This window comes from Monodelphis domestica, chromosome 6 (assembly GCF_027887165.1).
Source record: "Monodelphis domestica isolate mMonDom1 chromosome 6, mMonDom1.pri, whole genome shotgun sequence".
NCBI classification, from domain to species: Eukaryota; Metazoa; Chordata; class Mammalia; order Didelphimorphia; family Didelphidae; genus Monodelphis; species Monodelphis domestica.
In genome coordinates this window covers 124,980,220-124,995,181 of record NC_077232.1, presented here as the reverse complement: position 1 = coordinate 124,995,181, position 14,962 = coordinate 124,980,220, and the positions used below count along the sequence as shown (strand labels likewise).

The 14,962-nt window shown below is 36.3% G+C and overlaps 1 protein-coding gene across 1 annotated transcript in view; it reads right to left on the bottom strand.

Annotated features, from left to right (window-relative positions):
- NWD2 (NACHT and WD repeat domain containing 2) overlaps positions 1–14,962 on the bottom strand; it is a 187,551-nt gene that overhangs the window by 9,698 nt on the left and 162,891 nt on the right. The window contains exons 4-6 of the mRNA XM_001374552.5: positions 9,111–9,314; positions 2,441–2,585; positions 22–611 (exon numbers count right to left, since the gene is read on the bottom strand). Coding sequence (XP_001374589.2) covers positions 22–611; positions 2,441–2,585; positions 9,111–9,314 — 939 coding nt within the window. The remainder of the gene's footprint in view (positions 1–21; positions 612–2,440; positions 2,586–9,110; positions 9,315–14,962) is intronic.

Sequence of the window (14,962 nt, the reverse complement as noted above, 5' to 3'; positions counted from 1 at the left end):
TTAAAATGAATCAATGTTTACCTTCTTGGCTACTTCAGCTAACAGAAGAGTTTTCCCAGTGCAAGGTCCTCCATAAGTGACAAGAGGGTTAATGTGCCCTGCCTTGCTGGGAAGAAGGTATTTGTGCACTATGTTTAGAGATTCACATTTGTACTCATAGAAGGAGGCATATGTTTTACATAAGGATGAGTGCTGAAGAATTTCATCATACAGTGTATCGGTTTCTGTGTCAAAATTCTGTTGTACAGTTGCCTGAATGATGTCAATCATATCCTCATAAAACTGTTTACCAAGTCCTTCTATATAATGGTTCTCTACTTCTTGGGAATAACCTAGTTTCATGTCACAATGTGTAATGGAAGTATAGACTCTCAGATTAGATGATGCAACGATGGTGGGAATAAATTCATCCCTGAGTTTTATCAGTTTCTCGTGGGCTTCTGGGTCACGGATAATCCTTGGTTCTGTCCCAGTTATGTCCATGTATTTACCCATTGCTGGAATTTTCACAAAACGTTCAATGTTTGCAATTTTTCTAATGTAGCAAACACATTTCTTTAGGAATGCTGGTGTTTGTTTTCCCAAAGCAAAGTCAAACTCGTCTTCAATAGCTAAAAAAAAAAGAAATCTGGCATTTAGTAACCTGCTCAAAAGCAGAAACAACTTCATGTCTCTCATTTGATTGCTTTGCTCCTTTTGGAGAGTTCTAAGCAGAATAATGCTCTACACAGGTGATCAGGTTTGTTGGTGGCATTAGACACAGGAAAGAAGATGCTCAATGCCAGAAGAATTAATTCCTAAGTGACCAGAAGTCACTTCAACTGAGTTTCATGAACAAAAGATTAATTTCTTAAAGAATTGGCCCAATGCCTTCATCTACTAGTTTTTCCTCTAGGCAAACTTTACCAAATTTGTTGGAGGTTGGTTGGGAGGTGACAGCAGGAGGGAGGGAGGGAGTTGGAAGGGGGCAAAGAAGATTTTGGCAAGCTTCCAAATTTCCCATACAGTTAGGGATTTTGAGGATATAGTCAAGAGTTTATAGAAAAAAGTGAGGTCTAAAACTTGATATAAGAGCAACTCTCATAGATAATATGCGACATAAAACTCAGGACTCTGAGAGTCAGAAAAGTTGATGACCAATATCACATAGACGGTAAAGGCCAGAGCTAGGACTCTATTTCCTGTGAAATACTAATCTTCACAGAGATATAAACTTGTGTGGGATCATTTTATTGAAAGGATAAATCAGTAAAAATATCACTTGTCAATGAAATATAATAAAGCTTAAATAATAAGTTCACAATGGGATAATTTTAAAAAAGCTAAAAGTTTTCATAACAAGTAAGACCAATATCATAGAATATGATGGATGGAAAGAACTTCCTCAAAGACCATTTATTTTATTCCCCATTTTAACTAGGAATTTACAATGTCTCCTGACAAGTCATAATCTGATTTCTGCTTAAAAATCTTCAGGAACAGAAAATTCAAAAACTATTTTAAAATTGATTCTCAAAAGTTTTATGATAAAAATTAATTGTAAATCAATTAAACAATTGAATATTCACTTTTCCAAATAGTTTTTCAGTAGTATACCAGAAAAACAGTGTGGCTTAACTTGATAAGCTGGGTCCCCTTAAAACAGGCTAAGTCCCCAATCCAAGTCTAAAGATCAGAAGTATCTTAACTTAAGAAAATAATATTGCCAAATTTAGTGTCTGGTAATCTCTACCTTTGTTTTAATCAACTCTGATATCTTAAGAAATATCAAGAATTGTTAAGTAGAGCTGTCATTTCTGGTAGAGACAAGAAAGAAATTAGCCAAAATGATTTATTATTTGTCTGAGTTTAAAGTACAGAGGCTCATCTAAATAACTTTAACATTTTAAAAAACACTATTACCATTTTATTCCGAGACAAAAATTGGAATAGCAACTAAGTGCTCTTGCCACAGCTCCATATTCCATAATATAAATTTTCAGTGAGGAGAGAATAAAAGTTGTAGAAAAGATGTCCAACCTATAGTTTTCTTTCCAGTGTTCCAAATCTCTACATGTCCTATTTCTTCACCTGATCTTTTTTATTTTTTAAATTTCTGGGTACTATTTCCTTCCCCTAACCCCAAAGTGAAATCTAGGACATTTCCTTAGAGATTACTAGCCCACTGTGTTACTTCTAATAATGAAGCCTCCTTTTTTTTTTATTGCTAGAAGAGGTGCCATTTGGTTTAAATAAGAAATATTGACCAAATGTGGTTTATTATAGTTATCAAAAACCCTATAAATGAGAAAGGATTTGACCCATAGGAAAAGGTCAAATTATATCTTATTCTGGATTGAGATATTTAGGATAATTTATTTGAATCAGATTATATGAATTAATTTAGAAAAGGTTTTGTGTGTGGCCATTCTTTCGCCTTTGCTGGCAGTATGAAAGTTACCTGAAAAGAGATATCTCTTGGCTTGGCTGTGCTTCATTTTACCCTTTTCCTGTAGTAATTTCACAGCTGTCTTAAAAATCTTCTTTATCTCCTCTGATATCTCTTGCCATTTTTGTTCACTCTCAGCATTGGCAGAAGCCTGCATCTATCAAAAACATTCAAAGAAACAGGCACTTATTTCAGACACTTAAGGAAAGCACTGACATTAAGGTGTGACAGTTTGGTAAGGTGGAAGGAAGGCTTTGGAATCAAAATACCTGTCTTCAAAGCCTACCTTAGTCACTAACTACCTGTTTGACTTTGGTGAATTTATATAATGTCCTTGGGTTTCACTTTCCTCATTTGTAAACAAGAAAGTTGGATTAGATCAGTTATGGTGAACCTTTCGAAGATGGAGTGCTCAGCCCCGCCCCCCAGACTGAGTGCCATGCTCCTCCCCCCCACCAAATGCCAGGCACACCCCACCCTCCCCCTTACTCCACATAGGGGAGAGAGAAAGCACTCCCATTGAGCTGCTGGTGAGAGGGGCAGATGATGTGGGAAAATATTGTCAGGATAGGTACAGTAGGATAGTGTCAGGATAGTCAGGATAGAAGGGAGTAGCCCTGCCTAGGTCTTTCTGCCTTTCTAGTAACAAATTGGGGGGTGGGTATGGGGAGGCCAGCTATAAGCCCATAGAAGAGTGTTCTGCATGCCATCATTGGCACCCATGCCATAGGTTCACCATCATTGTCCTAAGTGATCACCCCTTCCTCCTAGGACTGATACAAACAAGATGCAGTGCACTAGTAATGAATTTTTCTGACAATCTATAGTCACAAATGATTATTATTATAGTAGTCTCTCGGTAACTGAGGATGACGATTGTCTTTGTGCGTTTTCTTCTATGGTGTATAGATGAGTGTGCACAAAGACACTTGTGCGTGAAAGAGATTTAAGTGGAAAAGTCGATGCACAGAGACAGTCCCACTCTCTGGGTCCAGTGGCACGAAAAGTCATTACACCTGGAGACTTCCTCAGCTACATTGGAGGGCCATGTTGTCTTTTGTGCTCCAATACGCCCTAAGCACTCCACAGTGCTTTGCTGCGTTGCCATCTCAGCCGTTGAACCTTCTTATTGGTTTCTTCAGCCTGTTCCGCCGAAACAGTCTTCACATGCTGGGTGAGCAAAGCCCTGGTTCACCAGGGGTCGATGACCCGATGGCTACCCTCACAAGGTTTAGCCAGCCTGTCGAAGCCTTTGCCCGAGGTGTGGCCGCTGCCGCATGCTAGCAGCTACTAGGAGCCACAAGTGAGAGCTGGGTGTCAGGTGAGGGTCAGAGGCTGGAGAGCTGCCCTAGAAGGGCACAACAAGCCCTCCATACCAGAGATACTACTCCTCCCTGAGCACCCCAGACACCCCAGTCACAAATGAAATGAGGATGAAAAGAGGCACCATTATGGACATTGGTGTCCATACTATGGTGACATACCCAGTGAAAATATTTGATGACACCACCACTATAGGAAGAAATCTCAGAGGTGAGAAGGAAATTTCTCAAGCAATGTTAGGGGGTTAGTTTTAACAGTGAGGGAATGGACATATTTGACTCTGCTGGATGACCATTAAAGGGTTATGTAGTGAGGGTAGGGGAAGAAGGGTGAAATTATTCAACTTTCTGCTCAAATAGGATGATTTTGTATGTAGCCTTTCAGACGATACTTCTGGACCATACTGCCCCATTCTTGTCCAACAGACATAGGTAAGGGGGAAACAAATATGTGACTGGCAGAATATAATCATCTCTACCCTTACTTGTGTTTTATTATTCCTAGACTTTTAAAACAACACCGGGAAGCCATGCTGATAGGTTCAAGAGAATTTCATGAAGCAGGAGACACAGCATAGTGGAATAATAATATACTAATAGTATTTAGAATTAGAAAAAAGTTCAATTCTCCTTTTTAACACTAGGTGTGAGACATTGGGCAGGTCATTTGGCTGATGGGTTTAGCTTTCTCATCTGTAAAATTAGGGGCTGGACCAGAAGATCTTTAAGGTCTTTTTCAGCTATAAAGCTTTAACTCCTTTGCATGGCTTTCTTTTTCTCCTCTAATCTGGGAACTCAGTATTTGTTCCTTCTGGAATAAGAAAGAGGAGAACTGACAACTACAAAAATGAAATTTGAAGCACATAGGAGAATATATATATTTTTTACTATTTTATCAACTGTTTGTTGAATCCCATTTATATTTACAGCGTTATACTAGATGCAATTCTGCAGATAGATACCAAAGAAGAAAAATCTATAATTTTTGCCCTCTAGATACTTATAATTGATTGAAGAGACATATACTGAAGAAACATAACATAACAAATACACAATGTTTCATGTTCTACCTAAGTGTTAAGGGAATAGAAACTGAGAGGAAAGACACCATGATCATAGTAATCTTTGATTGCTTTATGTATGTGTGAACTTAGGGTTTAGCAATCCCAATACATTTAATGAGAGAAGGACCTGAGGAATCCTAGACTTAGCTTACCTTGTAGATAACTCATTTGGGTAATTCATGATGAGAAGAGAGAGAAAGAGAAGGGAGTATTTTCATGTGATATCTTGATCAGGACATCAGTCGAGGGAAAATGAGTTGAAGTTATCAGGGTAGTTCTTAAACTGTAGTGGGTTTCTTTTTTGGTATCATCTCTATGTTTATACATCTAGTAGATTTTTAGGCTCTAAAATTTGGAGACTTTCTTGAAAATATTTTGATCTGCTTGAAAGTACATCAAGATATAGTTTCCTTCTGAAATGTTATTTGAACTCTGAGCTGATATAGCAAATCTAGTTGATAAGTATTTGTAAAAGTTTTGGTATCTGAAATAATTGTTATATTATCTAGAGGTCATAAATATTACAGGAAGCCATAGGACTTTTAGGTAACATGCAATTTGAGGGGATGGAAATATTCTATTTTGTGGGAAAACCCTAAGTACTAGGAATAAGGTGTCACCAATCCTTTCTTTTATCCACATTGTTTATGCCTCAAGAATAAAAGATGATAGGTAAAGAACTTTATAATTATTCCATTCTATTCCATGCAAATCTGAGCATAACAAAGGACTCTTTAGATAGAAATAACAAGTATTATCACCACAATTTTATAGGTAACTGAACTGGGGATGAGATATAGTAATAATTTGTCAGAGAGGAGGCTTGATTGTAGGTCTGCTGAGTCCAATTCCAGTGTCCTTTCCATTACACCAAGTTCTGTCTTAGAGTCTATTTCTCATGGTTCTTTTGATATGACTCAGTTACTGGTGTGCACATTTCATACTAGCTCCTAGTCCCAGCTTGAACATGTCCAATCATAGATTTTAGACCTGAAAGGGGCCTTTGATAACAGCGAGTCCAGTTATGTAGGAATATCTCTATGAACATTAACCAAAACAATAATATTATGAAACAGAGTTAAGGGCTGTGCTTTTCTTTATACATTAAAAAATGGTATTGTTTCTGCTGAAACCTCTGTCATTTATTTATTTTATAAGCTAATATCCAAATAATATCTCAATCACGATAAAGGTATATTTAGTAATATATTCATAATATAGTCAATAATATGTATATATATTCAGTAATAGATTCCATTCTGTTTCCTAAGTTTATTATTCTTAATTCCATCCAGAAACAAGGAGGATCATTGACTATTGTACCATTAAAATGAACTACATACTTCCACTGAGCTTGAATTAGGAAAACTAGAAAGTACGTTTAAGGATCTCAGGACTTTAGATTTTATCCTTTACTTCTAGTTTTCAGTTCCCAATCTCACACAAAATTTCTAACAGTGGGACATTTTAATAATTTATATAATCCTCAGTTAGCCTGATAAAGCTCCTTGAGGGCCAAGATTGTTTTTGGCCTCTTTTTTATCCCCAAGGCTTAGCACAATGCCTGCCCATAATAAGTGCTTCATAAAGATCTATTAGTTATTAGTTGATTTTGCAGAGTGGTCCAAGGGTCATAGATAACACTTTGATAATAATAAAATAATTAACCTTATGTAACTTTTACTCCATAATGCCTTACTTTGCATAATGCTTTATAATTTTACAAAACCCTTTCATTTATATAACTTCATATTTGAGATTCACGTTATCCCTTTAAGTTTAACAAGACTGGAATTACTACCCCATTTTATGGAAGAGGAAGCACCATCATATCTAGAGCATGAGTAACAGTGAAAGGTTACAAGGGAAGACAGAAGCACAGATAAGAGTTGGGGTACAATTTGGAGGAAAGTAATGAGTTGGACTTGGTAGTGTCTAGAAATGATGGTCATGTTGGAGAAGAGAATCAGATGTCAGATAGGCATTTGGAAGTCAGGAAGAGAACAGCTGCTGAATGGAAATCAAGGCAAGGTAGAAACCAAGTATGCAGTCGGGTCAGCATGGAGGAAGCATTGCTGAAAGGGAGCTGATTCTCTCTCATGGAATGTCTTTTGTGCTTGTTGCTGATGTAAGAGCCAATCCCAGTCATTAGTTTTTTGTTTGTTTGTTTGTTTGTTTTTATGCACAAACAGGTGAATCACAGTAGAAAGATGATAAATAATCTAGCTTAATTAGGGTAGAAAGGATGGAATAAGGGATAAGGAAAAATGCCTAAAACTGAAGAATATGTTAAAAATGAATTTGTCCCAAGGCCATATAAGGCCATTTTGGCAGGTAGTGATGACAAACCAGACATCTGATTTCGAATCCAGTAATTTCCCCCATATATTATGTGGTCCCTTCTCTACCCCAGCTAATTAGCTTGTTATAAATTAAATTGTTTTTAGGTCCAGAAATGAAGATTTTTCAATAGTCCACATGGCAAGAGTTCTTAGACTTTTTTGGGGTGGAGGATGGAATACTTTATCAATCTGATGGATTACAAAAGAAATCAATTAGACTGAGAGCTCCTTGAGAGCAGTTCTTTGTATTCTCTGTGTTTAGCATAGTGCAGTGGCACATAGGACACACACATATGTCTCGCATATATTTATAAAAGAATCAATTATATGTGTATATATGCACATATGCACACATATGCATTCATACATACATGTATATAACTGAATTGCAATGAAAATCAAGTCAATAAACATTTATTAATGGTCTGCTATGTGACAAGGAGGCAGTCAAATGGCTCAGTGGATACAGTCCTAGATTGGGAGTCGGGGAAGACCTGAATTCAAACCTGGCTTCAGACACTTATTATTTGTGTGAACCTGGACAAATCATATTTATCCCTATTTGCCTTAATCCACTGGAGAAGAAGATGATAAACCATTCCATTATATTTGCCAAGAAACCCCATAGATAGCACTGATGGTCCACAGAGTCACAAAAAGTCAGACACAACTGAACGACTGAACTACAACTTGTGATGGCACCACACACTGAGAGCCAGGAGGATTATGGACCTTTTCTAAGCTCACTAGTGACAAAGTGGGATTAAGACTCAGGTTCCTGGAGTCCAAGGCTGGCAATCTTTCCACTGTCCTTTGCTACTTTCAAGGGGGAACTTTATGATAGAAAGATGCCATTATTTCAGGTTTGAGTACTGTCAATTGTCTTTCTCTTTCTTTTGGGGTGGAGTGAGGAGATGGACAAAGTGTGTTTGATGATTGGTCAAAGGCAGAATTGGGAAGCCTGGGTGACTGGCGATTCTTCCAGAGGACTCTCTGATTCCTTTGTTATATGAGTATGAATTTTTTCCAATGTCACTTTCATTATGATTTTGAGGTATGTTATAAAAGAGAATTGGAAAATGATAGAGAGAGTCCTAAATCTATAGGCAGGAGGTTTGGATTTTGTACATACATAATCTTGGGCAAGTCAAATGAACTTACTAAGCCTCAATTATCTCATATTCGAGATAAATGTAAACTATCATTGTGGTAAAAAGCATTTTAGAGGGATAATTAGACATAGCAGACTAGATTCTGATATTAAATATTTTAGCTATAAGGTATAATAGATAGAGTGCTATACTTAGAGAGTCAAGGAACCTTACACTTACCTAGCTCTATAATCATGAGATATTTACTTGATATTTCTGTCTTAGTTTCCTAATAGGGAAAAATGGGGATAACAATAACATCTATCTCACGGGGTTGTTTATGATGGTCAAAAAAGATAATGTGTGCATGGTGCTTTGTAAACTTCAAAATACTAAATAAAATGTATATTTCCAGTAGAAAGGACACTGTCAGCCAGTCAACAAGCATTTAGTAAACATTCACCAAGTGCCAGCCACTGTGCTAAGTATTTGAGATAGATATCAAAATATTCAATCAATTTTTGTCATAGAACACTAGGTCTTAACATCAGATGTTCTGGGTTTAAACCCTGCCTGTGGCACTACCTGTGTGACCTTGGGCAAATTCAGGCTTCCAGTACTCAGTTTCCTCATCTGTAAAATGTGCTTAGCAAGTCAGATTAGATGGCCTCTGCCATCCTTTCTAGCTCTAGAGCCTATTATTGTGATGGTTCTCCTCTGAGGTTCAGGAGAATTCATATTTATGTTCTATGGCACAGAGAGGGAATGCTATCCTGAAGTGTTTTGTAAGTGAATTCTAAAATACTTTCCTGGAATGAATGAATGCTTATAAACATAAAGGATTCTGGTAGGAGACAACTTACTGGATTCTTATTGCTTTTCAGCATTTCATATTTAGGTCTGAGGTAATATGTTGCTGGGACAGAGTTCTCATCCCGGCAGTACCATTCTTCAAGCACCTTGGTTTCCAGCTTTGCTTCTATGGCAGCATCTAAAATCATTTCAAATTCTGATGATTCAACTTCTCCAGGAATTCGGATGTTCCCATACTTTTCACCCAATAGTCCCTGTGTGTGAACAAGAAAGTGAAGGTTAGCATTCTGTAGAACATTGTACAACACAATGCCACTCAGGTTTTAAAACCTAAGAGTGCTCAGTATTTCATTCTAGAATTCTTTAATCCCATGGGATGATTTCTTAGGATTGGACTAGATATCACATGAATGGCATGAAATTGAACCAAGATCCTATTTATTTTTTTTATTAATGTTTATTGATTTTTTAATATTACACTCAGTTCCCAATATCCCCTCCTCACACAACTCCTAATAAATACAAAGCAAAACAGATATGAAAAATTCAACTACATAAATAATCTGATATAGGCAGCATGATGCAGTTATCCACCCACTGTAGCTACTTATTTAGAGGAGGGAAATAGGTTTCATCATCTGTTCTCTGAGACCAACACTGATCACTGTAATTAATGAGTTGATTTTTAAATTCTGTTATGTTTTACATCATCTTAGTCATGGTGCTTATTGTTTCCTTTCTTCTACTTTCTTAATCGATATTTGTGGATACAAGTCTTCTCATGTTTCTCTGAATGCTTCAAGTGCATTATTTCATAGAATGCTGCAATAACTCCATTACATTGCTATACCATGATTTATATAGCCATTCAGCATTTGATGGACACCTACTTTGTTTCTAGTATTTTATCGTCTCAAAAAGTACAATAATTAATCCTTTTTTTTTTGTTTGTTTTTGGACCATTATTTCTGTCACCGACTTCCTTGTGATACATACTTTGTATCTTTGGTTCAAAGGATATCAAGATTAGTATCTTTTCTCACTTAATGTTTGTGGTAGGTAACCCACAGCTTTAGTTCCTCCAACATTCACTTTTTGAAAGTCTTTGGCAATTTGATAAGTGAGCGAGGGATGAAAGTTTAGAGTCTTAACATTTCATTGTTGATTCAGTCAATTCTATATTATGATGACACTTGGAAACAAGATTTGACACCTATTCAGGAAAATTTAGAACATGGTGTTTTTTTATTTATCTAGCTATAGATGTTTCAGAGACAATATTACATGAAAACACATACATTGTTAACCATTATGCAAATTTATGACATTATAATTGTGATTTACTTAGAAGGGTTTGGATAAATAAAGAGTCCTATTTGCTCTAAGCTTTTGAAATAAAATAAAAAAGGAGAGCTAATACTAATAGTGTTCAAGAAGAAGAGCAATTTCTAGAAGATTGAATAGTTCATTTCTTTGTTACAAGAAAAAAATGTTGCTTTAGAAAGTCAGTAAAGAAATATATGATGGAATTGAAAAGCTATGATATCTACATACTAAATCTTCAGAGGAACAATCCTAGGCAAACTGAATTTCTTCAAGGTTAAGATCTGGTTCACATAGCACCCCCAAATTCAGTCTATATTGATAACACAAAATCAATGGACAGGATAGGAATTGTAGCTGTGATTTCACTGGTATATAGGACTCTCAGGTGAGGCATTCTCTAATAATGGATGTTAGTATATTTATCATAATTTTAATACATTTAATAAAAACACAGTTTTATAAAGAGTGGCCTAGGACATTTAGAAGGTTAGTCAAAGCCAGTAAATGTCAGAAGTAGCACTTAAAACCAGGGCTTCCTGACTCTGGTGTTATGATCAGAGCCCATTGTTTTTGGTCAATACAATTTTCTGGGTGTTTCATCTCAAAATATTGCTAAATTTTATATTATGATGTTTTGGTCATAGACAAAATGTATAGATTATTGAACGAATTAAAAAAATTAATCTGATCCCTTTGATGTTGTTTAGATGATAGATCTTCAGATGACTTATTAATCACCCTATATGAATTGACAAACTGTCTACCTAATATATGTCTACTTCTCAGTTCAGTATTTGAACTTGAATCCTATGTAATACAAATATTTACATAACTGCAACTAAAGTATTTTTGTTCCTTTGTTAGCATCATAATGGTTTTATCTTGTCATTCATGTCTGTGCTTCATTGCCACTGAATTTTCTTCTCAGGTGTGAGAGACTAGCTTTTTCTTTTAAAATTGTTGGTATCTACAGATCACACAGTGCAGCCTTGTTTATGTACATACCATCAATTTGGAATTTTTGTTAATTTAGACAAGGTAAAGGTTGTTGATCTTGGCTCTATGATAGTGTAAAAATGGATTTACTGCATAAAAAGATAGTGAATAACATTTAAAAGGAGGAAAAAAACGATTTCCAGACACTTTAGAATATTGTATTTATGTATCTATGCTCTAGTAACAGCTATGGTACACTGGGAAAAATCACTGGATTTAGAATTATTACATCCCTGGCCAACTAGCAGGGACCTTACGAAATCAACAAGTCCAATTTCTTCATTTTACAAATGAAGAGACTGATATCAAGAAGTGAAGAGATTTTTCTAAAATCACACAGCCTATCAGTGACAGAACTAAGATTAGAATTTGGTTTTCCTGATAGTCTGTCCAGTACTTTTTCCAACAAAGCACACTCTGAAGGGGGGACAAAAGATGTGATACCTATTTTCCACTGAATGGGGAGATAAAGAAACTCTGGCAGTTTCTTCTTCCTAATTCTTCTACAGCTAGAGAACAGAGGTAGGAGTCAAGGAGGCTTGAGTTTAAATTCAGCCTCAGATACTTTCTCACAGTATGACTCTGGGCAAGTCACTTGATTTTATTTGCCTTACTTTCTTTTATCTGTAAAATGAGCTGGAGAAGGAAATGGCAAACCACTCTAGCATCTTTGCTAAGAAAACTTCATAGGGAGTCATGAAGAATTGGACATGATTGGACAGCAACAGGTTATTTTAATCTCTATGTACATTGTTTTCTTGGTTCCGTTTCCTCTTCAGCTTGAATTCTCATATTCATTGCTTCTTCTTGTAGAATAATATTCCATAATATTCATATACCATTTTTTCTTCAGTCAATCCCAAAAGATGGATATATATTTTTGTTCCTGTTTTTTTTAAACTGGAAAATTGTTGCTATGACTATGAAATTATATAGGATTTTTCTTTTTATCCTTGAGTTCTTTGGAGTATATGCTTAAGAGTGAGATTACTCAAAAGGGTACAAATATTTAGAATGATTGTGCCAATTTAAAGCTTTATCAAGAGGATCAATTAGTGTTCCTTTCTTCCCACAGCTCCTACACAATAGTCTGTTCCCATTTTTTTAATCACAGTATTTATAGGATCACAGATTTAGAGTTGTCTAGTATAACACCCTCATTTTGAAGATCAGGAAGCTGAAGGCTGGAGTGTCTAAACAACTTGCCTAGGATCACTTAAGTAGCAAATAGCAGAGCCAAAATTTGAACAAAGGTATTTGGACTTTTTTTTCCTTGCTATCTCCACCTACCACTCTACTATATTTCATTTAGTCTCAGACCAGAGAATCAGTAACTACTTTAAAATATCTGTATTAATTGGGCAACTGGCACATGACATTCTTATTATTTAATCAACATAATGAAGTTGGCAAGAAGATATGTTTCTTGGCCTATAGATTACCATCTAAGCAAGGAAGATAAAAATATACTGATATAACGATTCCTGCTATGTGGCAAATAAGACTTAAAAAGTGGTTGCATGCCCCAAACCTATAATGATTTGATAGAGTTATCTTTTCTTTCCACCCTTCAGGTTTCTTTAGATGGAATGCTCATGATTCATGCCCAGTGACTTTTCAAGGGTCCAAGATAGGAGGTGATCCCCATCCCCATACAACCTATTGCCATACAAGGAATCTAAAAGGAATTTTCTGCTACCATATCTTAGTGAAATGTTATTTGAGACCTAGGCTGAGATGGTCCCTATGAAACACAGAGAGAGTAAAACCAGTTCTGTGTTTCCACCATTTAATTCAGCAAATCATTATCAGGGACCTCTTCTGTACAAGGAAGGGGCTGTGTCAATTTCTGGGGATACATATAGACAAAAGTGAAGTGAGATGACTGGTCAAAAAGATCCTTTTTGGAAAACTAGTCAGTTTAGGGAATAAGTCAATAAGCTAGTGTTAGGCATCTCAGAAAAAAGTTCATTTTTGATATAGTCATTTGGGCATTGCATATAACTTTAAGTTTCAGGCTACAGGAATTTAGATTGATTCCCTCCCACCCATTTATTTAAATGGCCTATGAGTCAATGCTAGAAGCAATTATTCTTTATGGACCAAGCAGCACTTGATGTACTCATCTTGTACTGGGAATTGCAGTGACACAACTGGTTGAATACATTCAGCGCTTTAAAAAAAATGTAGGATGGTAAATGAAACTGAAAAAACTCAGTGAGATCACTGAAAACCTCCCAACCCCAGCTTAGAAATTAACATGACAAAATTTATGAACTATTGGGCTTTCTCTGATAATTGGATCTTACATAAATCTGAAATTTAATGGACCCTCTACTTTCTCCTCCCTTCTTGGATAAATTGATATCAACATACAGATATATCTATCTATCTGAGGGAAATAACTTTTAAAGGTTAAGAAAAAATGGTCTTTTAAATTCATTTTCACAGGAAAAGCCTGATTTTTCTCCATCTTTCAAGCTTCAAGTACTCCCAATACTCTTTGCTCTTGCATTAGAGAATTAACATGGTTGATTGATTGGTTTCTGGGCCAGGGTCTAATTTATATGACATTGAAGTGAACTGCATCATGGAACCAGGGAATGCCTGAAGATCTTTGTGAATTGAGTTTGTGATTCCACAGAATCACCCTCATTCTGCTTCTGGACATTAGAAAGGTCATGTGAAGGCAGGGTTATCCTAAGGATTGAATCGGGGAAGTTGTTATAGTTTGGGTTTTTTTTTTCTTATCCCGCTGGCTGCTGAGCACTGTTGACTCAAGAAGGTAACTGGCTTTATCAGTGTGTATGAGGGGGAGATTCTGATTTGCTCTAGCCCCCATAAAAGCTAAGGTTAGCTCCAGGACCAACACCCCCTGAGAAGTGCCCCATTTGTAGGATTTACATACTTTGTAGCTCCTGCAGAGCCAGTTATACCTAGTTCATACTTCTAACAGGTTATTTTCTTTAATTGTTTGAAAGGTCAAGAAGCACTATCATTACTTCTTTTACACATACACACATACACATACACACACACATACACACACAGCCTTTCCCCATTTGAAATGAGTGACTCTGGGATACACTGTTTTCCTAGTTTCCTTTACTGAGTATTAAGGAAGTAGGCACTGAGAAGTCTTTCCCCCCTACTACTTGCATTAATGCTTAGTCTGGAGCCAGTATTTTACTTTTTATGTTTTGTCTGCTAGTTCTGATTTTAGAGCTTTCCAGCTGAGCTTGGACTGGGACTCAAGCCAACTGAGTTATACTTCTTTCCAAAATTAGCCCACATTGAACCTAGTAGTTTGTGTAAGTCCACAATTGAGTGAAAGAAATGTGGTCTACTTCTATAACTTGGAGGGAAATATTCCTATCTCTTTGTAAATAGAAACAGCTACCATCCATCGTAGCCAAGTGCCAAGAGCACTGGACTCAGATTTTGGGTCTTGATTGCCATGTAGAATCTTGGGCAAGTTGTTTTACCTCTTTGGGCTTCTATTTCTTTATCTACAAAATAGTGAAATTAATCTGTCTACCACTAAGTTGTTGTGAAGAAAAAGCTTTGTAAGCCCCAAGGT